Source organism: Felis catus, chromosome C1, assembly GCF_018350175.1.
Source record: "Felis catus isolate Fca126 chromosome C1, F.catus_Fca126_mat1.0, whole genome shotgun sequence".
Classification (NCBI taxonomy): Eukaryota; Metazoa; Chordata; class Mammalia; order Carnivora; family Felidae; genus Felis; species Felis catus.
Window position 1 is genome coordinate 89,333,244 of NC_058375.1, and position 27,012 is coordinate 89,360,255.

Genomic DNA, 27,012 nt, shown 5'->3' on the forward strand with positions numbered 1-27,012 from the left:
TGATACAAATGTTTCACTTGAAAAATCTTTCAAAATAACTTTCACATAAGCAATGATAGCTAGTCACTATTTGTATGAGTCTGAGACTGATTTGCGATACTGTCCTAAATGTAAGTATCACTTATGTCCATCATCAATCCTCTTAGCTCTACAGGCCTTTGAGAAAATATTTTGCTTTTTCCAGTGTATGGTTAATAAGAAAAGGACAGCTATTGAATGTGTGTTTAACAGGATGAAGAGGAGATCTGGTATTAGAGAAAGTGTAATTGAAATGTAAGTAATTGAAGCATAACAAAAATTACTGTTGAAGGCTTTTTATCACTTCAGTGAAGAGTTCAGTCTAGCCTTCAATTGCTTCCTATAATTTCTGTATATAAGACTTCGCTTACTCTCTTGCTCTCTCCCAGGAAACATTTGTGATGTCAGAATTACAACCTGAGGTTACAGCACTGTGACACTTTCAAGCTCTTCAAGGTTTGTCAAGCACAGTTAATTATATTTACTAGAAGTCTCTCACCTCTCATACTCATGCACCTTAATCATACACACAGTGGAAATCTATAAAGACCTTAGAATAAAAGGAGCGCGTTTAAACACTGCCTTTAGAACACAAAGATGTATCTGTGATTTTGAAAATAAGGTAATTTGAACAGATAATTTTATGTCTTCATTTTCTTTTAAGCTAGCATGAAAACTAATAGTGTTTTTTTTACCTAAATTGCTATAGTTCAAAAAATCTATTTAAAGGCTCTAATTATTAAACACATTTAAGTTGAATGATGAAAACTTTCTAAATCCCATTTTGAAACATTGTATATTTTCTGTAACTGAAACGATCAAAATGATATTTATAGTGGTCACAAATAGAGAATTAGAAGTACTTCTAATTGAAATTTGTGAAGCTTCCAATGTAAAAAGTGCTGCTTAGAAATATTTTGAAACTTGTATCTCTGAAATTTTGTTGTGCCAATTAGAAAAAAATATTTAATAAAATTTTATGGTCACTTTATTAAAAACTATATGTTTTGAATGATGTGCACATTGGGACTATAAAAATTTGAAGGCAATGTTGCATATGAATCTTCTGTTCATGACAAGAAAAATACGAGATTTTATAAAGCAAACATCAATTGAGTGACTATTTAGTCATTTTGTAAACATTACTTGCAAAAATACAATAAAATCATATACAAAGATATACAAAAATATAATTTAGAACTCAAGCATTTGGGAAAGCAATTCTAAACATTTATTTTATTGTATGCTTTATTTTAAGTGAACAAAGATAACACATAATGAAGATAAGAATCCACCAATATAGAATTATAATTTTAAAATGTTAATAATATAAAGTAAATATTTTTGCTCTGTGAAAGACTGTTAAGAAAATGAAAAGACAAGAGGATCATGGGTGGCTCAGTCTGTTAAGCATCCAACTTTGGTTCAGGTCATAATCTCGCGGTTTGTGAGTTCAAGCCCCACATCGGGCTCTGTGCTGACAGCTCAGAGCCTAGAGCCCTGCCTTGGATTCTGTGTCTCCCCCTTTCTCTGCCTCTTCCATGCTCATGCTCTGTCCCTTTCTGTCTCTCAATAATAAATAAACATTAAAAAAAAATGAAAATGAAAAGACAAGGCACAGACTAAGAGATAATATTTGCAAAATATTTACAAAACATACATAAGTGATAACGGATTGTATCCAAAATACACAAAGAATGCCTATAACTCAACAAAGAAAAAAAATACAATAAATAACAGTCAAAATGTCTGAAAAGATACTTTACCAAAGAAGATATACCGACAGAAAATAGGCATATGAGAAGATACTCAACATCATTTGTCATTACCAAGATCTCCTTCAGAGAATGGTAAACAAACTGATAACTGTGGTACATCCATACAATGGAGTATTATTAAGCCATAAAAAGAAATGAACTTTCAAGGCACAAAAAGATACGCATGGATAAATTTTAAGTGCATAATGTTAAGTGAAAGGAGTCAGTATGAAAAGGTTATATGCTACATGGTTCAAGTTATATGGCATTCTGGAAAAGACAAAGTGATCAAGACAATCAATAGATTGTAGTTGGAGGGGTACAAGCTAGCCTCATCTGACACCTCAAGATGCCTTACTCACACCAACTATTCTCTGTCCAGGAGACAAGTAGTTTTAAACTTTCAGGTTTTCCTTTCTCCTGTAAATTTTGGGCCAAAGTTTTGTTTCATGTCTGCTTCTATTGCTGGGGCCCCAGAAAGTGGGACCCTGGCCCCTGAGTCTTAACTGTCTTCTGTATAATATCCTGCTCTCATGGGTCCAGAGGGCTCCCCTGAGAGCAGACCCCATGCTGGCCAGCTCCTCCCTCCCTTGGGCACAGACCCATGTTGGGGTGGAACAAGGATATAAAAATTTATAATTTTTTTGTGCTTGTTGTAAAACAAGGGGCAGCAAGTGTGTTTTTTTTTTATAAAGGTGAAACAGATGTATATTTTGATAATTGCAATTACAGGTTCAGAATTGTGATGGGGAGCATGGCACATTTCACTGCCCATCCCAACAGTTTGTAATCCAGAAAGAACCAAATTAAAGCAATTTTACAACAACAACAACAACAAAAATAGATCATAGTTGCCTAGGGTTGCAGGTGGGGTTTGAATAGATGAAGCATACAGGATTTTTAGGGTGACAAAATGATTCTGTAACACCATAATGATGGATTCATGAGACTTTGCATGTCAAACCCATTGAATTTTACATCACAAAGAGTGAATCTTAATGTATGCAAATTTTAAAAAATCATTTAAGTGTATGGAATGCAGACTGTGATAGAGGAATTTAAATGTATTGTAAATGCATGAAATAACCAAACTTAAGGGAGTAGTAACTGAAAATGAATGAAGACTATAAGACTTCAAATAAATGAAACTACACACAGTCATTGTATTATATTTGGTAAAATTGTTTTACTATGGGGATTTGTGTTAATTGTTCTGAAACCATCATATCTACCATACATACATAGTAGAATTCGACAATGAAATAAATGGATGGCAGATGTTGGGAGCCAGGTTTCTCACCGTTGGAGTGGGAAGCTTCAGACAAGCAAGGTGAGAAAGCTAGAATGATCCATATGTTAATGGATTAGAGTTGAAGATAATGTGAACTCATGGTTAGCTTAGTGCCGACACAGATGGATACATACAGAAATATTTATTTCTACCTTGGAAACAACCCTGGCAGAGAAAACGATATTAGATAAAAAAAATTAAGGACATCTAAAAAAAGCACGAAGTTTAGTTAATTAAAAATATTTTTTAATAAATAAATTTTTAGATAAAAAATTAAGGACATCTGAAAAAAGCATGAAGTTTAGTCAATAATAATGTATCAATACATTATTGTGCAATGTATCAATACATCAATTCATCAGTTGTGCCAAATTACCATAGTAATGTAATATGTTAATACAGAAAAAAGTAGATGTGGGATATATGTGAAATATGAGTACTATTATTATAACTTTTTCATAAAGATAAAACAAAAGGTTATTCTTAAAAAAAATTAATCTCTACTTCACCCTGCAAATGTCACTTCCTGTGAGTAGCAGATGTTCAAATTTCGGTGCGTTCTTCCACACATTCTTTTTCCATTTCATATAAATTTAAGCAAATATCAATACTTAATTCTTTTCAGGAAAAAGTGCATTTTGAGACCATAAACATATCAATTGTGAAGTCTGTATTTTCATAGTCTAAGCAATTTCATACTGTTTTCTTAAATATGCTTAGGCATAGAGTGTTAGTGGATGCATTTCCCACACTCAAAATTTTATTAATTTTGTTTCAAAATTTTATTAATTTTGTTTCAAAATTCGAGTATTTCAGTACTTTGGTGTAAAAGTTACACTGCTTTTGCATTATTTGCACAGGCATTTTGCTTATTTGGCAATTGTGTACTCATTATTTTCAAGATATGAAACAGAGATAACTCCTTCACTATTGCTTTATGCTCAAAAACAGTAGAGCTCTGCCTAACAGTAAATTTTTCACCTGGGATACAATTACTGGGAGCACAATCTAATATGACTCGGAGATCATCTACCTCCCCACAATAGTTGATACCGTCATTATGTTCGAAATCAGTTTATATTTGGTAGGTGAATAATATGCATAATGGCATCATTAGCTGAGGAGAAAATCAAGGTGAATTAGTTTGCTCAATTAAATTCAATCATTTATATGGGAACAGGTAAGAAAGCCAAAAAAAAAATCAAAAGTCAAAGAAATGACAGATATGAGAAACTGAAGAGAATCATAGCCAAAGGTATAAATAACACCTGATTCAAGACTAGAGGATAATGATATATAGGGACACATATAATAGTTAAATTATCTAAATGGTATAGAGAGGTAGTTTGTACTTAAAATTTCCTTACCTGGGAAAGAAAAATAAAACAAAACAAGCAAACCAAAAAGCATAAGCAGCCTAATTTTTTTAACAAAAGGAGAAGGAAGAAGTTATTTAATCTTTAAGTAACTAGCACACATAAATGCTTCATTTATTCATCCCCCATTAAAGAAACTTTATTATACTCCTGCTTTCCCATTTAATAAAATTTCTAAATTTCTTAGCCGAATTTGTTTGTTAACATGTGATTGACATTTTTTTCCTGAAAATATTTCTGTCTGGATCCTGCCCTTCTCAGACATAAAGAGAAAAATATAGTCCAAATGGAAAATTGTATGAAGTTACAGATCCCACTTTTAGATGAATTTTAAGTCTATGAAAATGAGGAAATCATCCTCATAGACACAAAACTCCCCAGAGAGACTGATATCCTATGCAAGGCTGTATAGAAATTGATACAATACTTAGCCAGTATTTGTATCACTTTATTTATTTTGTCATTGTAATAGATATAGACCACGGATACATGTCTTAACTACTGTGTTTACTGTTTTTGTTTGTTTTTTTTCCTGGTCAGTGATTAACTGGGACTGGGATGATAGTGGGATGTATTTCATTAGGATCTAAAAGGACCTTTGGGAACATTGAAAATATTCTCTATCTTGATTCTGGTAGTGGATGCCATAATGTATACATCTGCCAAAACTAATCAGTGCATTTTTATATGTAAATTTTGTATGTAAATAAAGTTGATAAACAAAAATATTATAAAAATAGAATAATCATGCCATAAAGTGGTAATTATCATTAGCTGATAATTAGTAAAACTGAGGGAGGAGGAAGAAATTATGCTCTAGGTGCTGCTGAAATTCTTTCATGTGACTCTCTTAACTCGAATTGGAGTATAATTTAAGGATATACGAAAGTCTGTAAATTAGGGATCATCTATCACCTATTTTGTGTATGCCTACTGTTAATTAATCTCTAGTTTCCAGGAATAGTCATCAATGATGCTCTCTTGCTTTGATATTTTTTTCCCAAAGTGTGTTTTTTTATTAGATAAACAGATATGATGGTGACACCATATACTGTTTTTTGCTTGCTCATAAAGACAGAGATAGATCATGTATTCCACTGTCAAATAAACTTAGAAAATAATTATTTAAATTATTTATAATAGAATTCTCAACTGTGGAACTTAAGTCTTTAACATGCCCATATATCTCACGATTCATTTAAAAAAATAGACTATTCAGTGTTCCCATTTTTTTAAAAAAATAATTTTTATAGCATTTGGTTTTGTGTTTGGTAAAGTAAGTTTGGGCAAAACTTATATGAATATTTCCATTCCCCAAAGGCACAGTCATGTTTCTATTATTTTTCATTACTGCTGAGGAATGCAGTAAAATTGCTCAGTGGCAATTGCTCTCTCCCACTTTAAACACTACTCTTTGGTTAAAGAGAACAAAATGTGGTAAGTGATTTATCAGCCTTAGAAGAGTTCCCACTCTGGTTTCACAAATGATAGTTTATATAAGTTAAAATAGTTTGCAGGCAAAACCCCAGCTCTATTAACTATTCTTTAAAAGTAATTGTTAGGGGCACCTGGGTGGCTCAACTGGTTGAACATCTGACTCTTGATTTCCCCTCAGGTCATGGTCCCAGGGTCGTGGGATCAAGCCCCATATCGGGATTGTGTTGAGCATGAAGTCTTCTTGAGATTCTCACTCTCTCTCTCTCTCTCTCTCTCTCTCTCTCCCTCTCTCTGTCTTTCTGCCCTTCTCCCCTACTTACATTCTCTCTCTCTCTCTCTCTAAAATTAAAATAATAACAATAATAATAAAATGAAAAGTAATTGTTATATATACTATAATTATCCTTCTAGGTGAACTTCTCCCTTTCCCGATGCATGCAAGCAATAGCTTCCTGCTTCCTCCTGCTTCTCATCTTTCTATAGGCAAGGCTATCTCTGTTTTCTCTGGACTAAGACACAGAAGCACTGTTGTTTTAGTTTAATAGGATCAGTACTTTTATATGTTTTTCTGGATACATGTGTTTCTATCTAACCTTTGTATATTATTATAAGTCCTTCCAAGAGCATTACCGTGAGTAACACCTATTTATTCTATTATCATTTGTTTCTCTATCATTAGCACCCTACCACAATGTCTCACTACATACTAAACACATATGTGCTTCAAAAAATACTTGCATTGTTAGAAATTGTGTTATTAATCCTTTTGTGTTTTAGTAAGTGTGGGGTAGGTCATTGAGAAACATAACCACCAGTTGACCCAGGAGCTGGACTGACTCATTCTATTTCATTTTTTTTTTAATTCCCCCAAATCTGATGTTTTGGCATAATGTTATCAGTCATAATTTAAAAAGGTATGTTGCAAAAATAACCAAATTCCCTTGTCAACTGCATTTTAATAAACTCTCATAGTATCTTTAGTACCTTTGTAGACAGCTATTATCTTACTCTGATGCTTTGGCAAAAAGTTTCTGCCAAAGTGGTTCATCTTCAACAAGAATCATGAAAAAGACTTTGACCAGTACTGGTTTCTAATAACTAAGATCAATCTGCCATCTTGTGGGAGAGACAATAATGAACCTTTTAAGTGATTCCCCTAGACTACCTGCACAGTGCCACAATATACCATGGGATGGTAGCCTGAGATCTGTCCCTATTCTCCTTCCTCACATCAGTAAAATGGGTCCATTACACTGATGACATAATGCTAACATGTGAAGACTTGGCATCTGCTGCAGGACACTCTGCAGATTTTGTTGGAACATCTGTGAAGAATCATATGGGCAGGGAACCCACAGAAAATTTAAGGCCCAGACAGTGCCATAAGGTTTGGGCAGTCATTCTGTCAGGCAAGACATATGTTGTCCCAGAAGCTGTATTTGATAAATGTAAGCTTATCCAACCTCAAAAATGTAACGAAATACAAGCCTTTGTGGAGATTCTGGGGGTTTTAGAGAATTTTTATCCTCCACCTGGCATGGTGCCTCCACCCGTATGCTGCCTGGTAAAGAGAGGGCATTTGTGGGACTTGGGATGAGAACAGCAAGCCACCTTTGAGAAGGCAAAATTACTAGTGAAAGAGATTCAAGCTCTAGACATCTCAAGCAGGGCTACCATTTGAATGAGTTGTGTCTGTGACTCTGGGAGGCATGGGTTGGGCACAGTGGCAGAGACAACAGAAGGGGAGAGTGACCCTAGGACTTTGGTCCCAGCTCTGGAAGGAAGCAGAAATGTGATATACTATCATTGAACAACAGTTCCTAGCAATGTACAGTGCTCCTCTAGATGGACCCTGTCAGGAAGGAATGAACCACAGCAGCCAAAGGGATGAACTCAGAGAGTCTAGTTGGTGATCACTTATGATTTCTGGTCATTAACCGTTTGCACTGACAGTTGGGTTGTTCTAATGAGATTAACCTGAAGTCCTGGACAATTAGAAGCTGAGGGGTATATAATTCATGAGTGGGCCCTTGTGGGGTCAGGATGTATGAAGGGACATTGGGTTCATCTGCAAGAGCCTGAAGTAATCCTCACTGTCTTCTACATCCTGCCTCATAAGGCATTGATACCCCCTGATAATCAGGAAGTTGCTGTTCTAGCTCAGATACAATCCCTAGCAACTGGCCTGTCAGTAGATAAAGCAGATTGGGTGCATTTAAAAAAGCAGCCACCACAGTACCCTGGAGGGATGGCATATTGCCAAGGATGCCAGATTGCCTTTGAAATACAGTAACTTGGTTAATGCAGTAATAGCAGGTTATAGGTTATGTGTGTTCTAAACAAATACCCAAGGTAACTATCAAAAGAGTTGGGGCCTTGCATTAAAGTTCCCAACTAGGGAGGGATTGGTAAATTGATTATATTCACCTTCTCCCTCTGAATGAGGGTTCTAAATATGGATGGATACCCTTGTTAAATGGAGAGTGATCTAGGGTCACATTTCAAAAGTCATGATATGTAAGACTAGTCAAAAAAATGTGACATTTGAATGGAGGTTCCATCTTCCCTTTAATCCACAAGCACCAGGGTTGGTATAAAGGAAAAACTAAATTACTGATAGGTAAAACCATGTTGGCCAGATGGACTAAAGTACAGTCCCAGATTTTAATATATTTGAATGCTCAGCCAACAGAACCTGTTGGCTCATATGCCAAATTGGGGACCCCTGCTGAGGCACCCAACACCATAAAGGTACGGAAGTTGCAGGAAACACCCTTTTCTCAGACACCCACCAAGGATCAACATTCTATGCTGCTGAGAACACCAAGCCCTATCATGTCAGGGAAAGGCATTATCTACTGGAATTTACAATGGGATGTTTGACTGGGATGGGTGAACTACTTCACACCCTGTGGTGAGGGGGCACTACTCAATCTCCACTGAGATCCCGTTGCCCTGCTACAAGTCTGACCTGTTAAAATGCACTATGCCTACAATGGAGCATGCACCATTAAAAGTGGGGAGAAAGTGAAGGTTCTGGTCTGCCATATCTTGCCCCATCTCCTCACACCTGCCAGTGCCACTTCCCCAGCCAACATGCATGGTATGTACAACCAGATCAGGTTCCTAAAGCTGCCAGCCTTCCTCTCCTCTTCAGGAGGATGGGCATGTTGCATTTCTCACTGGTACAATCATTTAGCTGCTCTCTCTGTTCCATCCATTGGTCTGGAGGACCTTACTAAATTCACCCCGCAAGCATTGAATAACAGCCAACAGAGCCTATCCTCACTGAACACAGAAATGTCTCTAATAAGAAAAGCTGTCCTCCAATATAGAATGGCCTTGGCCATTATTACAGCCTGTCAAGGAGGCACCTGTGCTATTATCCAATCAGAATGGTGTGTGTTCATACATGATGAGTCTGTTAATGTGTGGTCACATTAAATTGCATGAGGGCACAAGTGAGTGCCCTGAGTGATCCAACTCCCAGCTTAAGGGACATAGTAAATGAACATTTCCAGTAATTTTCCATTTTTTGTGGAAAAAGTTGTCACTAATTTAACTAATTATTATTATTTTTTTAAGTTTATTTATTTTTGAGAGAGAGAAAGAGAGAGACAGAGCACAAGCAGGGGAGGGGCAGGGAGAGAGGGAGACAGAATCCGAAGCAGGCTCGAGGCTCTAAGCTGTCAGCACAGAGCCAAATGCGGGGCTTGAACTTGCAAACCATGAGATCATGACCTGAGCCGAAGTTGGATGCTCAACTGACTGAGCCACCCAGGGGCCCCTAATTTGGCTAATTATGGTCTTAACCCGTGTTTCCTCTTGCATGTGTCTTTTGTTGTTGTGGCATCTGTCTCTCGTGTAGCTAGAGAGCAGCCAAAGGTGCCTCCTCCATGCTAGTGCAACCCCTTGCTGATTGCTCAGGGCACACAGCAGAAAAAAGGGAGAGCCTGTGAGACTGTAAGAGCCTGTCACACTGGGTGCAGTGGGTGGAGTGTGGGAGGAGGTCATCAGGAGGTTGTTGGAGGAACCCAGGAAATGGGAGGCTCCTCATCCTCTCTCCTGTCCTTGAATTATGTTCTCTGCTTGCCTTCCCTGCTCCCAGAAGCTGCCACAAGGACAAAGCCTTGAAATGGAAATGTGGTGTCGAGACCCTCTGGACAGTGTACATAACGGTCTCGATTAAGGCCTCAGTATAAACTTTTAGGATTTGGCAGGTGGGTGTGGAAACGTACTGGACTTGCAGACCCCCAAGACAAGCCTTGTAAATTCCCGTGTTCATTATAACTGCCACCTACCAATCTGCAGTGTCCTGCCTCTTTCTTCCATCTCTATCCTCCCTCTGCATACAAGAGCAGGTTTCAGATTATACCAGGGAGGCTCCCAAGGAGTTTGTAAACCAACAGTGAGGGAATGATACACAACTAATGAGGTTTTTCTCCTTGTATTTATTCTCTCAAAGGACATTTTGTTCTTTGAGGATGATAAAATTATATGTTTGGGTTTGAAAATGTTTGCTTGAAATTTAGCTATGTAGTGTAATACCTTTCATGATTTTAGTTTCATATATATAATGAAATATTTACATTGAAAAGAGGAAAAGGACAAGTATTAAGTATTTTAATCATAGGAGTAGGACACAAGCAAGAAGTAACAGATGTGACAACATTTTGATGGTGAGAGTCAAATGGTTCTATCATTTTCTACTTTAAAAAAAAAAAAGAAAGAAAAAGAATTCATCCTCCCACATGGTCAGTGACCCATTATTCTCCAGATTCCTAAACCTACTGATTTAAAAAAAATAAAAGGAAAAAGCCTAACCAATGATCAAAATATAGCTGCTTTAGTTTAGCATATTTGCAGTAATAAGATAAAGGCTGCAAAGTTAAATATTCATGGGAATTTGAGATTAATATATATATATATATATGTACTGCAATGGCATGCTGGACACCTGAAACAATATGACTTACGCTTTTAAAAAAGAGGTCAAAAAATCTCATTGCTCTTTTGAGCATATTCAGACAGTATGTAGAAAGGTATTACTGTTTTAGATTAATATTTGCATTTCCATATAATGAACTATGTAGAAAGTAAATGATACATGCCTTTTACCTATCTCCAAAAATTAATGTAAATTTGTCATTTATCACCATATGCACTTGGGAATAAACCCATTTATACCATATTAATTTTTTTCAATAAGAAGCTCTTTATATGCATTGTGTAGAAATATTCTCAAAGTAATTTCTCTAGTTAAATATGTTCCCATGAGCTTAAGTTAAAATGTCTAGCTCTTATTTATGAGAAGAAATGGATCTCCTTAGCAAGGTTAACTGATTATAATGTTATTGCAATTCTAGAATGTACAGTGTTACATTTATACGTATATATGTATGGGCGTTTTTCCCTTAAAATATTTCATTCATGAATAAGGCAAATTTTAACATAATACTAACATATAAAAACGAAAATGTACTGCTAATTATTTGACTACATATTTAAGATAAAATCTTTCCCAAGGAAGCTCGCAATAGGCTATAGAATTTACTTGCAATAAATTAAATAAAATTTGTCATATAATCATATATTATGTGCTTTATATTTTCATAACACTGATATGTGCATGGATGTAAATATATTTGGATTTTATTTATTATCCATTGAGATGAATATTGTTAACATTGCTTTACAGAAGCAATGAAACTAACTTATGAAAGGTATGGGTAGTTGTCCCTGCTAAGTGCATATAGGCTCCACTCCATTGTGTGTTTTCCATATTTTTTCATTTGTGGAATTTAAAGTGTTTATGCTGTGATATAATATTAATATTGGTTACTGAGTGCTTATTCTGTTCCAGGAACTATTCTAAATTCTCTTCCATGTAGCAACATTATGGAGTAGGAACTATTATTTCCATATTGTGGATGAGATAATTGATGGCTAAAGGGATTAAGTAATTTGCTGAAATTCTCACAACAGCTAACTAATAGAATAGGGATTTCCCCCACACATCCTACACTTGGAAGTGAGTCTAGATAATACTACAATTCTGCTTCAGAATGATTTCTAGACTGGTGTGAGGACTTTGTTCACGTACCTCATACTTGCAAGTTGAGAATTTATACTTCGTGGTGTTTAGTTTTATGTTTCAATGTGGCGACTTATAGTTGCAGAGATAGTACAGACAATTACCCAATATCCTGTACCAGTGTCTTCTATAGTTAACATCTTACAATGCCACAGAAGACTTGTCAAAAGTAAGAAATTGAAATTGGTATATGCACCAGCTAGGTGGCAATCGCAAGGCTTTGGGACACTCTCCATATGCATAAGCTCTAAACATGTATCCTATATATGGTGCTCGTTTTTCCATAGCCAGGGTTTTGTGGCCCAGTACTCAAGAGGTGAAAATGGGAGCGGTGATGCTCGCCATTATTCCTTGTGAACCGCTAGCAAAAATTTTGTTTCTTGTCCCTGCAACCTTTTATTCTTCTGGTCGAGAGAGGTCTTAGTTTCAATGGAAGGAAGCTTCCATCAAGAGACACACAATGACTCCACTGAACTGGTGATTAAGACAGCCACCTGGCCACTTTGGGCTCCTCATGTCTCTGAATCAGGATTAGAAGGGAGTGACACTGTCTTGGGTGATTGGCCTTGACTATCAAGATGAAATTGGGCTGCTACTACACAATGGATGTAAAGAGGAGTAAGTCTGGTATATAAGAAATCACTTAGGGCATGTCTTAGTACTACCATGCTCTCTAATGAGAGGCAATGGAAAACTGTGGCAATCCAATCCAGGCAGGACAACTAATGCCCCACACCCTTCAGTAATGAAGGTTTAGGTCCCTATACTAAGCAAAGAGCCATGATCAGCTGAGTGGCTTGTTGGGGACAAAGTAAATATGGGATGGGTAGTAGAAGAAGGTAGTTATAAATACCAGCTACAATGTTGTGACCAATAGAAGAAACATGGATTGTCATTCTATAATTGTTATAAGTAGTTCTCCTTTATTTTATTATGGATATGTGGGTGTATATTATTTATTTATCAAATATTTTTATTCCATCTCTTTTCTCCTTATCATTAAAATAGTATGTATTAATAACAATTTCAATCACATTTTTTAAGTTATGGAATTATCAAGGAGAAGAGCAAATATCATCCAATGACTTTTGTCTTTTTCTGGAGAAAAGGTTAACAGTTTTTGGTTGTATACAGGATAAGTATATCATAGTAAGCAGAAGTATGACTTTGTCATTGTCTTTGGAGATTAAGTATGTTTTAAGGACATGTGTATGAGTGCCAAGTTGACAAGGAGTGAAATGTGGTAGATAGTTTCATGTGTCAACTTGGCTAAACTATAGTATGAGGTTATTTAACTAAACATTAATCTAGTTGTTGTGAAGAAATTTAGGAATGTAAATGATATCTACAATTGATTATCTTCAAGTAGATTATCTTCGATAACTCTTGTGGGCCTCATCTAATCAGTTGAAAGCACTTAGAACAAAACAGGGGTTTCCCTGGGGAAGAATAGAACTGATTTTTCCTCACTGAAGAACTCACCAGGATGGGAAAATATTCAGCTATTAGAATTCCCAAGGCCTTGGTCAAATTTGTGACCACTTACAGACCATTTTGGCTCATAGCAAATGAGAGACATGAAAGAGAAAGAGAAGGAATGTGAGAAGAAACTACGAATAAGGGAAATTTTTGGGCACATTAATAAAGCTTACTGTACCACATTCATAATCTAGTAACACTCCTATCCAGCCCTGGAGTCCTGAATATCCCTTTGGAAGGTTTTTTGCTTTCTTGTGGGTTTTTTTGGGTTTTTTTTGTTTTTTTGTTTTTTTTAGTTTACTTATTTAAGTAATCTCTACACCTAATGTAGGCCTCGAACTCATGACCCTGAGATCAAGAATCACATGCTCCTCCAACTGAGCCAGCCAGGCACCCCTGAAAAGTATTGATACACATTTGAATTAAACTCAGAATTTTAAAAAATAAGCCCTAATTAAAAATAATTTCTTCTTCCTTAAGACTGCAATAGCAGCTCCTGGCCAAGAATCTAGCTTGCCTTATAGATTGTGGACTTGCCACCCCTGAACCCTTAACCCCCACAATTCTATATACCTCTACTACTGTTTCTCTGAAGAATTGTAATTTCAAGTTTAATGTACACTTGAAGGGAAAAAAAAAAAGCAATAGGAAGACGATTAGCTTATTAGTTGGGTCTCATGGCAAAAATGGAGAAGAAATAAGCTGCCAGCTTCCCTTCCTTCTAACCCTTATTCCCTATTAGGATTTAATTATGTTTCAGATGTTCTTGTTCAGTGTATATTTCCTGTCTTGGACTATAGCATGACCATAGCCATTTTTAGTTTATTTATAGGTTATTTCAAGGAAAACCTCTGGGTACAGCTTAGTATCAAAAAGCAGTATCTAAATAAGCAAAATATTGTCTATAGCTCTCCCTCTACAGACTAGGTCTTAGATATGTGTGTGTGTGTGTGTGTGTGTGTGTGTGTGTGTGTGTGAGTGTGTGTATCTCCTCTTCTGTAAATCAGAATCACACTGTTTCTGACTGGTGCATCTCCAGTAAAGCTGTTAATAGTAGACATTCAGCTGACTTTTCACTGACTAATTTACTCCCAGGTTGGAGACCAACTCAACTAATTATGTCTTTATAAGAATCAAATATTCTTTTTGAACAGGACTCAGTGAGCAACAGAATGGTATGTTAGCTATTGTACCATTGCATTCAGAAACTGACTAAATAGCCTCTATTTTTCTTAGAAAATGAATCATATCATTAATCTCTAGCAACTTTTTAGACCACAGGCTAACACCTAACTTCTTGTACTTGTGCACCTTCTAGCAAACAAAAATTCTCTATTACAAGCTACAATTCTCAGTTTTCTTATTTTAAAGGTTGTAATAATATTTTTGAAATTGACTGCTATTAATAGTAGTAATATTATTGGTAAAGTGCTTTAAAAATGCCTTCCTTATATACCAATAACTATCATGAAGGGAAATTATATAAACAAGCATAACAATACAGCACTACAGGAAATAATAGTTGACTGAATAATGCTAATGAAGCATGATGCATTTGACCTGTTTTTAGCAAAGTTTAATAGCAAATAATAACAATAACAATAGAAAAAACAAATTTTAAGATACTTCAAAATATTTTATAAATACAGCCTCACAGTAGTAAGTTAATTATTTAAAGCTATGTAAGTGGATTAATTAGGAAGGAGAGTATCAGGACATAAGTGTCAAAGAGAGTGACTGGAGACATGTGCATTGAGTTGCCAAAAGACAACTGGCTAAAACTCAAAGGACTAATTAAAATTTCAGCCCTAAATAAAAATGAGACTACAGTGGAACATTAGTCAACCATGGTGAGACCCTCCAAAAACAAACATAGATAAACAAAAAAATAGAGTGCCCTTGGCCTCTTGTTCTTCACTTAACTAAGAATAAAGTGTTCCTAAGAGAAATGTATTGACTAAATATGACCCAACCTTTTCATAAGTCAATCCTTCTATGATGTTAATTTACCAGAACAAGATAAAATAAACACATGTATGTCTTTGTAAATGAACACTAATACTGATGAATATAGTGAAAATTGTAAGCTTTTCTCTCAAAGGAATGGTGCTTGTGGAAATAATATTCACCAATATTATTTGTAACTGAAACATGGCAGATAGGTCAGATTGTGATTAATATAATATCAACAGGTCATTTATCTGAGGAAAATGCAGTATTTTGAAATACTGTAAGTCAAATTAATTGTTGAGAGAAAGAGAGAATGGGGGAGAGGAGCAGAGAGGGAGAGAAGGAATCTCAAGCAGGCTCCATGCCCAGCATGGAGCCCGACATGGGGCTGGATCCTACAACCCTGGGATCATGACCTGAACCGAAATCAAGAGTCAGATGCTTGAATGACTGATTAAATATTTTGGGGAAGATAATTTGGAAATAAAATGTGTTTGTAATACACAGAATTACATAAAAATGGCCACAAATAATGGTCATGTCTTTGCATTTTTATATAGCTTTCATGGTGCACATAATTCAAGTGATACATACAGTTCTTAAAAATAAGCAACCCATGGGGCACCTGGGTGGTTCAGTGGGTTAAGCGTCTGACTGTGTTTTGGCTCAGGTGATGGTATCACGGTTAGTGAGTTCAAGCCCCATGTCAGGATCTGTGCTGACAGCACAGAGCCTGCTTGGGATTCTCTCTCCCTCTCTCTCTCTCTCTCTCTCTCTTTCTCTGTCCCTGCCTTGCTCATGTTCTCTCTCTCCCTCTCTCTCTCTCTCAAAATAAATACATAAACTTAAAAAAAAAAGAAGTAAAAAAAATAAGCAATCTACAAACTCGTTTAGGAAGAATTTACATAAAGCTGATTTGTGGTGACAATTCTAGTGCTACTAGTGACAATTAACTAAGGGGTTGAATATTGTGAAGTTTAATTAATTTAATAGCATTAAAATTTGAAAGGTAACTGGTGACTAGGACGAAAGAAAAAAGGCGTAATTAAAGCAGTTAGAGGTTTTGGTTATGGTCAATGATCATATATTTACCTGATTGATAGAAGGATACTTGTAATCAAATTATGTGCATACAACATATTGATTTCTAATTTCATATCTATTTAGAAAGAATATGTCTCTTTCCTAAAGTATTAAGTGTCATTAAAATAAGCTAGGCAAAGAAAGAATACAAATCTGATCTGGGTAGGTACAGTTATACTTAATGGTGACAAGGTTCAGCTTATGCTATTAGAGAAAACATTGTTATATATTATGGAGTCTACAATATTATCTATTTTAAGACATTTTAGTACCATTAATAAAGGGAAAAAGTTTTCAATTAAAATTACACATATTCACAAGTTTTAATATGCATCATGATTAAGATATTTTAAAATGTGAAAAAAGTGTGTCTTAGAATTGATAAAATGCTGTTTTTGTATCACAAATAAATTACATATATTTTTTACAAATGAATTAGTAATAGATATTTATAAAGAAATTTGAGAGTCATTGGGGCCCATAACTCCCCATAATCTAGTATGTTTGTGTTTCTTTTCCTATTTATTTTCTCACAGTTCATACACATTCACTTTTACTATTGGTGTCAAAGTCCCTACGTGTTACAGGTTGAATTGCGTCCACCTAAAGACATTGACATTCCAGCCCACCGATATCTATGAGTGTGACCTTTTCTTGAAATAAGGTCTTTGCACATGATCAAGTTAAGATGAAGTCACTAGGGTGGGCCCTAATCGAACATGACTGCATCTTTGTAAAAAAAGAGGAAAACTTGGACACTAAAATACATGCACGCAGAAAGAACGCCAGGTGAAGACAAGATTGGACTGACGTATCTACATATCAAGGAGTGACACAGATTCCCAGCAAACCACCAAAACTGAGAGAAAGGCATGGAACTAATTCTACCACACAGCTCTCAGAAGTAAGCAACCCTGCTGACACTGATTTCAGACATCTATCCTCCAGAACTCTCAGACAGTCAATTGTTTAAGCCACCCAGTTGTGGTGCTTTGTTATGGCAGCCCTAGAAAATGAGCACATTAGCAATGAAAAAATGAAATCTGGCCATTTGCAGCAACGTGGATGGAACTGGAAGGTATTATGCTAAGTGAAATAAGTCAGTCAGAGAAAGACAGATACCATATGTTTTCACCCATAGGTGGATCTTAAGAAACTTTACAGAAGACCATGGGGAGGAAAAAAAGTTACAGAGAAGGAGGGAGGCAAACCATAAAAGACTCTTGGATACTGAAAACAAACTGAGGGTTGATGGGGGGTGGGGGAGAGGGGAAGGTGGGTGATGGGCGTTTAGGAGGGCACTTGTTGGGATGAGCACTGGGTGTTGTATGGAAACCAATTTGTCAATAAATTATATTTTTTAAAAAGGAAGAAAATGAGCACATTAGGATAATTTCTGGATACTTTAGCAAAATATTTTACGGTGTTGTAACAAATGACAGGAATGATTACAATTTGTTTCTTATTATTCTTCAGTTAGGCAAGTAACTTAATCAGAACCCATTACCAGCATTTTTGTATTTTGCCCACTATTGACTGCTATTTTCCTCCTGTAGTGAGATTATGTATTTAAAAAGTTGTGAATAAAGAATCTGAGAATGAAATATTTGCTACTTTGAAGCAGATAAAACTCTAAAATCAAGTGTTTTCTTAAATTTACTATTTGTTGTAGTGAAGTTTTTCAGAGATACCTCATGCTACACACTGGAATAATCTTACTTCTTTTAATATGTACGTGTCTGTGTACACATGTGCCTGAAACCATGTGTGTGTTTATGACTGTGTGTGTCGAAGAGGGTGGGGAGGGCTAGATTTTCACATATCCTTCCAACATATCCCTCTGTTTGGTTTGATTTGGTTTTGGCTTTAGTTTCCTTCACAGGGTCTACTCTTCAGATCTTCCTAATAGTTAGTGTTTAAGAAAATCACATGTAGATTAGTAATTGTTAGACACTTGTGCATCTAAAAAGAACAGCTATGATTGAACCTGAGCATTAATCTTCATACACAGAGGGTGTAGGGGAGGAAAGACTTCCTCTACCCTCTTAGCTCCTGTAAGGGAGGGAAAACGATTTCCCTCTACCTTTTGGAGTTTTTCCTGAGACTCTTATAACAAAAGATAGGTGACCAAGAGGAAAACAAACAAGTTCATTAGCATGTTTACTCCAAGTATATGTGGGAGATACCCAGGGAAAATGAGCAACTCAGAGATGGCTTAGAATTCCAGATTACATAGCATCTTCAACAAAGAATAATATACTTGTGGAGAAAGGACAGGACACAGGAAATCTGTTTGGGGCCTCGAAGGAATGAGCTAGAGGCCAATTAGTAAAGTTTGTTGTATAGATTCCTTTGATACCTTCTTCAGGCTGATAGTGTCTAACTTTTGGGGTGATTAACTTTTTTTCTTCCTGGTAGAGAGGGGTGGAGGGAGATCTTTGAAAATTTATGTCTTGCTTTTAAGCTAATAAGGAGAGGGTCATTTCTTATATCTTCTCAATTGCCTTCAGTGCAAAGTATCTGTACCCCAAAATCACATATTTTGGGGTGGCATATTCTGTTTTCCTTCAGTTCAATAACTGGGTCTATGAAATTAGCGAAAAAGCAAATTAACAGGAGAAAAGATATACAAATTGATTAATTTTTAGTATTACATGTATGGGGTATCACAGGAAAAAACAGTGAATACCCAAAATAATGGTGAGATTTGAGAGCTTATATATCATCTCAATAAGGGAAGAGAAGGAGGAATGTAACCAACTTAGAAGACAGTGAAGGGTGTTTAGGTAAAATGAATGGGCCTTTTCTAAGGCTTTTTTTTTTTTTTTCTTTTTTTCAGAAAGTTTTATTGTTTTCATTTGACCCAGGTCTTGAGCAAGGGCTTCAGGGAGAGGCTCAGACAGAAGACCGGACACCACAGGGGATGATGCCAGAGGGCCCCTCAAAAACTTCTGGGCTCCCGAGTCTCCTAGTCACGCTTGAGGGTGAACCTTCCGGGGAGACCCTCCCCCAGCCCAGCCCGAAAAGTCTCACCTCCTCCTCTAGGAAGTGGTTCTCCAGGAAGTCACAGAGATGGCTCTCTCCACGGGCACGCAGATCCCGAAGGGCTTGGTTCAGGATCTTCCCCAGAACCTTGGCGGCTTCCTTGGCCTCCAGGGTTTTACCCCCACTCCTCTCGCGAAGGCTTCTGTACTTTCCGGAAAAGGGCACGAAGCCGCCCCCTCCCCCGCGCTGTTTTTGCATTTTCAAGGGAGGCTGGGTGATCTCGCTTCTCCTTGCCAACGGGCAGAAGTGGCCCACGCCCTGCGGAGCCACACCCTCCAGGCCAGATAGAAGCCCAGAGAAAGGTAAGTATAGGAGGCCTACAAATGCAGGTTGGCCAGCTAGTTGAGTGCAGGTAGTTCTGAGAAATCTGGGAGCTCCTGGTTGGTGGGCAGCAAAAAATTAAGCGCAAATAAAGTGGTTTGGTCCCAACGGCAGATGATAGCAGAAAAGATGGTCTGGGAGGCTGTGACTGGACAGGAGGTTAGAGGTTGGTCAGAGGCTAGAAGAAGGGGAGTCTCGGCCTCTGTTACCTGGGAGCATTGCCGGAGCAAGAGGGAGCATTGTCGAAGCAAGAGACAAACCCCAGGCTGGCGGAGTGCTGCGTTTGTTTGTTTGTTTGTTTGCTTGTTTTTTTTAACAAACCATTTTATTAAGCTGGGTGGACGGGAGCCTGTAAGGAGAGTGGGGGACAGGTGGCAGTGCGGCATTGGAGCGCCCAGACGGGTGAAGGGAGGAATCAGCGGTGCCTCTGTGTGCCAGACCGGGGAGGGCCAGCTTGGGGCTCCCTTTTGGGGGAATGGGAAAAGGAGGAAGAGGCCAGACAGCCACTTTCCTCTCCTGTCACACACACCCGCGGCATTAAGAAGCAACTCCATACCGCGCAGAATGTATGGGGAAGTCCTTCCCCTAAGCCCTGGATGCTGCAGGGTGGGAGGGGCCGTTCTGGAGGACTGTGTTGAGGCCTCCAGCTTTGGACTGCTCCTCAAACCCCTCCCCAACACCGTTCGGTCAGGCAGCTTTGAAAAGGAAACTAAACCCTAACTTCCCCTGAAATCCTAGGCAGACAAGTACATCTGTGTGAGGGACTCCTGGGTTCAAATATTTTCTGCTCCTCTCACATATGGACCTTTGTCAAGAGCAGCTGCCCTGAATTCTCCAGCAGATGGAAGGTATGATGGTTTGTGACTAAGTTTGTCTGGGTGCTGTGTGCGCTTCTAGTCCCCTCTCCTGAGAGAAGGGGTTCATCTGGCTAGATGATACTCTTGGGGAGGGGATTTCAGACAATTGAGTTCCCTTTGGAGGATCTGGTTTTCGGGCAGATCAGGGGAGTTCAGAGAAAGGCTCTTCCTGCATTTACTGCTTTTCAAGTGTGTTTAGCTCCAAATTACCAACCTACAATAGCAGCATATTTGGGGATGGCATGTTGAACTACTTCAGGGTGATACAATTCTAGAGAAAGTACTTCTGATAAACTAAGTCAAATCAACATGTGGAAAATAACAAGAATGTTATAGAAGACCATTTCCATCATATAGGACTACTATCATAATCCCAACAGGTGGTGGTGTTTTTATTTTTTTTAATATTAACATCAATATTTTCAAAGCCCATACTAAAAATATCAAGATTTTGGTGCAAGTAGTTCATTTCAGAAATGAATTTGAAGCAATAGAAATGCCTGTCAGATGCCTCACTGATTAATTGAAAGATTATATTTATTTTTTCCTTGATAAGCACACTCATATATGTTTATACTATGCGTTCAAAATGTGCCATGTCAAAAAATATACTATAATTTGAGCCATATTTTTGAGCATTTAAATTTTTGTTATAAAACTTAGAAACTCTTTCAAACTTTGTGGTATTTTTCAGAATTACAAATAATTAGTGTCCTGTGATAAAAATGGCTTTGGAGGGAGCTCTACTCCAAAACAGCTGTGTGAGGAGCTCTATGGCCTTCATCTCAGCAGAATAACCATAACAGATAAAAATTACAAAATAAGTGACCTTGTAAAGTTTCTGAAAATTTTCCTAAGAACATGGAGAAAATGAAGAAACTGTTTTCAAAAAAAAAAAAAATCTACTAGACCTCATGGCCCTTGGGGCCTATGTCTTCTCCCAGCTCCTAGTTAAGGGCTGTGGTATCTCTCTGAGACAGTCAGATATTTTCCATCCTTCCCCACCGTTGGCTAACTGCAGAAGGATGAAATTGCACAGGGTGAACTTCAGTCAACTGCAGCTGATAAATTGGGGGCCACTTTCTCCCACCCCACCCCAATTTGTAGGGTGAGCGTCTTACCCAGGTGTGGCAGGGGCAAATACTTTGGCCCCAATTTTCCTCACCCCAGCTCACTTACAGTGTACAGGTTCCACCTTGAGAGATGCAGGAGGAGAAGACCAGGCTTAACCACCTCTGTATAACACCCAGTCATTCCAAGAGAAGTGAGCCACTGTCCCTACCCTCAGCTCCAGAACAGAAACTCAGAGATTTTTTTTGCTCAGAGAAAGAGGCAAGCTAGAAGAACAGAGAACACCAGAACTCTCCTCCAGGGAACTGTATTTTTGGGACATAGTTTGGGAAAGTTCAAGCATAAGGATGTTATAAAGAAAGGGGGGAAAAAAGTGTAGATTTTGACGATAAGCCATGAAGATAAAGCTGCTAGTTTCATGATAGCAACAAATTAATCACAAGCTACTAGTGTACCAAAAGAGAACTAGGAAAAGAGACAGCTAAAAAGACGCCCCCTGTGGTCAGAAGAAAAATTGACCTCAAAATACACATGCAAAGGCACCTATTTTAATCTGAGTCCAAATTATGTCAAAAACAGTTGAGTGCTCAGCTGGCAATTAGTGGAGTCTTAACAGTTGGATGTGATACCAACAGAAGTAGACAACATAACAGAAAGATCAAGGAAAGAGACAACACTGCTAAAAACACTATCCATTCCATGGTTAGTGTGAAAAGACTGTCCTCTGTGAGGATTGGCATCAGAGGTTTCACACTGTGGGGAAAAATAGACTTCACTAAATTAAGTTCATCCAAGTCAGTAAATAAATAACAAGCACCAACCACAGCAACTCCCAAAGAGAAAGAGATCGGTATCCAGAGTCAGAAACTAGTCATTGCAACTGCTCATATGAGACATTTGATTCCCACTTGGTGCTAGACTGCTAAAGCCCGACCCCCAGTGATGCTGTCACACTTAAATACCATGCTTCCATTATGAATAATTTCTGCACCCAGTTTTTACCTGCCTGTTTCCTAAGGTACTAGAGTTGGTCAAACATGTTTTAAATGTCATAATATGTTTAAAATATGTATTTCTCAAGTGATCTATTACCTATGATAAATTTATCAATTTGAGGTTGAAGATAAGCAAAACATTTCAATATATTAACCATTATTCCCTCATTTAAATATAACAAGTTCTTTATAAGCACTGCTGATGATGGAACATATCTCTTTTCATTAAAAAAATATAATTTTAGGGGCGCCTGGGTGGCTCAGTCGGTTGGGCGTCTGACTCATGATTTTGGCTCAGGTCATGATCTCACGGTTCCTGGGTTTGAGCCCCATGTCCCACACTGACAGTGCTAACCCTGTTTGGGATTCTCTCCCTCCCTCTCTTTCTGCCCCTCCCCTACTCACTGTTGATCTCAAAAAAAAAAAAAAACTTTAATGTATATATATATATTATATATGTATATACATTATGTATGTATATACATTATGTATGTATATATAATATATATAATTTTAATATTTAATTATATTATTATTATACATTATACATTAATTATATATACTTTTAATATTTAATTACAAACTCTAAAATGTTGCTAGCTACTACATCATGCAGCAAAAGGATGGCACAGTCCGTAGAAACTATGAAAAAAAAGGTTTAAGAACACAATAGGAAACTTTGCATTTACATTCAGTATCTCAATACCTAAAGACAATTGTGAGAGTAGAAGACAGCAACTGCATATTGGAACTACGATTTGTAGCCATAAGAGAATTGGGAGTATTTAAAGATATCAAATCTTTGGGAGAATCTTTTATTTTTTATCATTTTATTTTTGAAGCTCTTTCTTCAGGCACCAATACCAAAGGATAAAGAAACACAGTTCAAATGACAGCCACTTCACAAGGCTTTGTAAAACGTGTGAAAAATACATTTCAAAAGAAAGAAAAACTCAAGTTTTTCCCAAAAGTATATACCACTGGGTTCTGTTGTTATTTTTCTTGTTTCCTCAAGTGAGAAATTTAAGAAGGGAGCCTGACAGAGGTACTAGCTTGGGTATAATTCAAGGGGATTTATAATAAAAATTAAATGGGATTAGAATTTTTAAGTACAAGTTATAAGGCTCTCAGGCAAATGCCTGTATTACTAAAGTAGAAATTTTAAAAATGATTACTGTTTCTGACACTCAAAACGTAAACCCTTTTTTCTTTTATATCATTTCATCTTCTTAACCTCAAATGAGTAAGATATTTTGAGATTTTTTTGTTATATATTTTTTCATGTACAACTTTATTATTTGATAATTTTCTTCTTTTTATAAGTGTTGCCATAAGTATCATATGGCAACATATAAACTTTTAAGTGTATTTATTCTAGAAATAATGAAAGCAGTAAGGATCTTGTTTTTAGGATTATAAGAAAACAGTAAATTTAATCCCAACACATTAAAAAGGACATTAGCTTGATTAATTCATTTTATAAAATTGAAAATATCTACTGAGATTAAATATTATTTTTTCCAAGTTCAATTTTTATTTTAGCTCCCATTGTGGATTTTCATTTATTAAACAGCTTTAACTCTCAGTCAGATGTTTTGGTTTTCTAATATTTGTTCCAAAATCTTGCAAACATACCTTTATTAATTATAGTTGGGCAGCCTAAAGTGAGTAAAATGGGTTAAATTATTCTCTTTTCAGCCATGACCTGTTATGTATTTATAACAGATACCCTGTAGATTCAGTTTAAGCTAATCTTAACCAATGATGAAAGATGTGTTCACTTCCCTGTAATGTTGGCTTAGTTTAGTGTCAAAAGCACCAGGACAGCAAATTCTCAAGTCTTCACATATCAGAAAGAGAGAAACTTTTGAAATAGTTTTCAGAAGTCAGAAAGGACATCTATGTAACCTTGCCCTATATACTTGGCTTGCATACCAAACACTGAGTGAAAGATTTGACTTGTGTTGTTCCAATTCCTTCAATTCTTTTGCATAACAGCCCTTGTCACTAGTAATATAACAAAGACTTCCAAAATGAATCTGTTTAAACTACATAGTCTCACATAAGAAATAACTTTTAAAAAGTTACAGTACGTGTTCTTTCTAATGAGTTTTTCATTGGACCAGACTATATACCTTTGTTTTTTAAAGTAACAAGTTTTGAACTACTTTATATTTTTTGAAGTGACAATATGTAACAGGTGTTCGCCATATGTAGAAAGGTGATCAAAATGAATTAAGATAGTTAGGTGTTAAAAAACATGACAGTGTTACATATCTTACTTTTTTCCACTCTATTGAAATATAATTGACATATAATGTTGTGTAAATTTAAGGTGTATGACATAATGATTTGATATAGGTATATAGTGCTAAATGATTACCTAATATAGTTAACGGTTTTTTTTCTTGTGACAAGAATTTCAAGATCTACTGTCTTAGCAACTTTCAAACATACAACATAGTATTGTTAACTATAGTCATTATGTTTTACTGTATTACATACACAGAATTAATTTATCTTATAACTGGAAGTTTGTACCTATTCACCACTTTCAACCAGTTCTCCCATCCCCCTGTCCCCACCTCTGGCAACCACAAATATGAGCTCTGTCTCTATGATTTTGTTGGTGATTTTTTTTTCAGATTCCACATAACTCTGTATACTAATACTCAAGGAATGAGGTACCCAAAAACAGTGATAGGTAAGAATTAGCCCTAGGAAAAATTGGGAAATTAGTCAAGTGTTTGTTTCTTCTTTCCTTTTATCTTTTTTTCAGTTCATCTCTTCCATGACATCTGTTTTGCCATTTTGCTCCATAGCTATTCAAGACTTTCAAGCACTGCTCTGTATGGTGGGTGGATATAATTTTGCCTTTTTTGCAATAACCCCCATAAATACATACCTACCTGGCATCTATTTCCTCAGGTCCCTTAGTGTTTCTTAAGTTCATTAATATAAAAAAATAGTCTGGAAAAATATGTTAATGGATATTAATGGCTTACAATTTCTTCTTCCAAAATAATACAGTTGCTTTTTAAATAGGTTCTCCTATGAATACGTAGCATTAAGTATAAAGAATAATTATAGCAGCAAAAATTTAACACAGTTAGATAAATGGAATTTATTTTTGGTAAGCTGAGCCTTTTAGCACCTACTCTGATGACACATACTTTCGAAAGTCCTATAAAATACACCTCTGGTATTCAAAATGTAACCTGATGATTTTTCAATCATATCTCAAACTTGGAGACAGTATTTTAAAACTTTGGTCTATATCAGATGAATGTTCTGGGTTAGGGACCCAGAGATCTGTAGCAATATAATGAAAGTTCTCTTTCATATAGAAAGTAGAGGAAGACTTGAGATTTATGGCATACATATAAGAGAATTATATACAATTTTCCCCCATCTTAAGCTTAATGCTATATAACACATTAATATCATATGTACTGAGTTTCTTATATTTTATAATTTATTGTTAACATAATTAAATACTTAAACAGTGGTGCCAAAAGTAAGTTTATTGTCTTTTTCTACTCTCATTTTTTGGTGTCTCTTAAACTTGTTTCTAGACTTTTCTCTGCATTTTTAAAATTAAAATGGTTCCTTTATTGTGTCATGTCTTTTTTATTAGTTCACTTTAGTCACATCCTTCTATTCTGAATTAAAAGATCAAGCTTTTAAAATATAGCCATTGTTAATTTATTTGTATAATTTTCTTTAGCTCTTCCTAGAGATTTCCTCTGCTTCAGATGCAGTGATGAGAATGTCCGCCTCTGTGCTTCTTCAGTGACAATGACACACCCACAACACCCCTGAGCTCCACCCTGCTTTCAGTAGCTGCCTCTGCATGCTACCTCACTTCTGTGTTCTTCCATAGTTTTTCTGATGATGAAACAGTGGAGTGATTACTTTCCATCCTATACATCTCAATTAGGTCTTGGTTAAAAATAGATTTTCCCTTGCAAGAAACATGAATGTAATGGTGCCTTTTGTGTCACACTATTAAATATCTTCCCTGGAAGAACCATCTCAGGAATCTATGCTTTAACATTTTCATGGTCACAGTTATTCATGCTATCCTTGTCTTTTAGAGATATAAAGAGGCATTTTAAACGCAATAAGCATCAGTGAATTTCAGATTCAGTCTGTCCAGTTAACGCTAAAACAATTAAGTAAAAATATATACATATGTACATTTATACATACATAAAAATAATTAAAATATAACAAGA

General features: G+C 36.4%; 1 protein-coding gene across 1 annotated transcript; it reads left to right on the forward strand.

Moving 5' to 3' along the window:
• Nucleotides 1–503: 503 nt before the first annotated feature.
• On the forward strand, nt 504–26,749 carry LOC109503023. The gene is made up of 5 exons (XM_023260050.2): nt 504–640; nt 19,325–19,832; nt 20,590–20,699; nt 25,554–25,628; nt 26,502–26,749. Exons 2-5 carry the CDS (start codon nt 19,409–19,411, stop codon nt 26,568–26,570), a joined length of 678 nt encoding a protein of 225 aa, XP_023115818.1. The 5' UTR covers nt 504–640; nt 19,325–19,408; the 3' UTR covers nt 26,571–26,749.
• Nucleotides 26,750–27,012: the final 263 nt, after the last annotated feature.

What these genes read in the sequence shown, in the direction of transcription:
- LOC109503023 (XM_023260050.2), top strand. Translation starts at nt 19,409, where the DNA reads ATGATGCCAGAGGGCCCCTCAAAAACTTCTGGGCTCCCGAGTCTCCTA. An exon ending in AGATAGAAGCCCAGAGAAAG is followed by an intron (nt 19,833 to 20,589) that starts GTAAGTATAGGA and finishes CTGAAATCCTAG; the next exon opens with GCAGACAAGTACATCTGTGT. An exon ending in AATTCTCCAGCAGATGGAAG is followed by an intron (nt 20,700 to 25,553) that starts GTATGATGGTTT and finishes TCTTTTTTTCAG; the next exon opens with TTCATCTCTTCCATGACATC.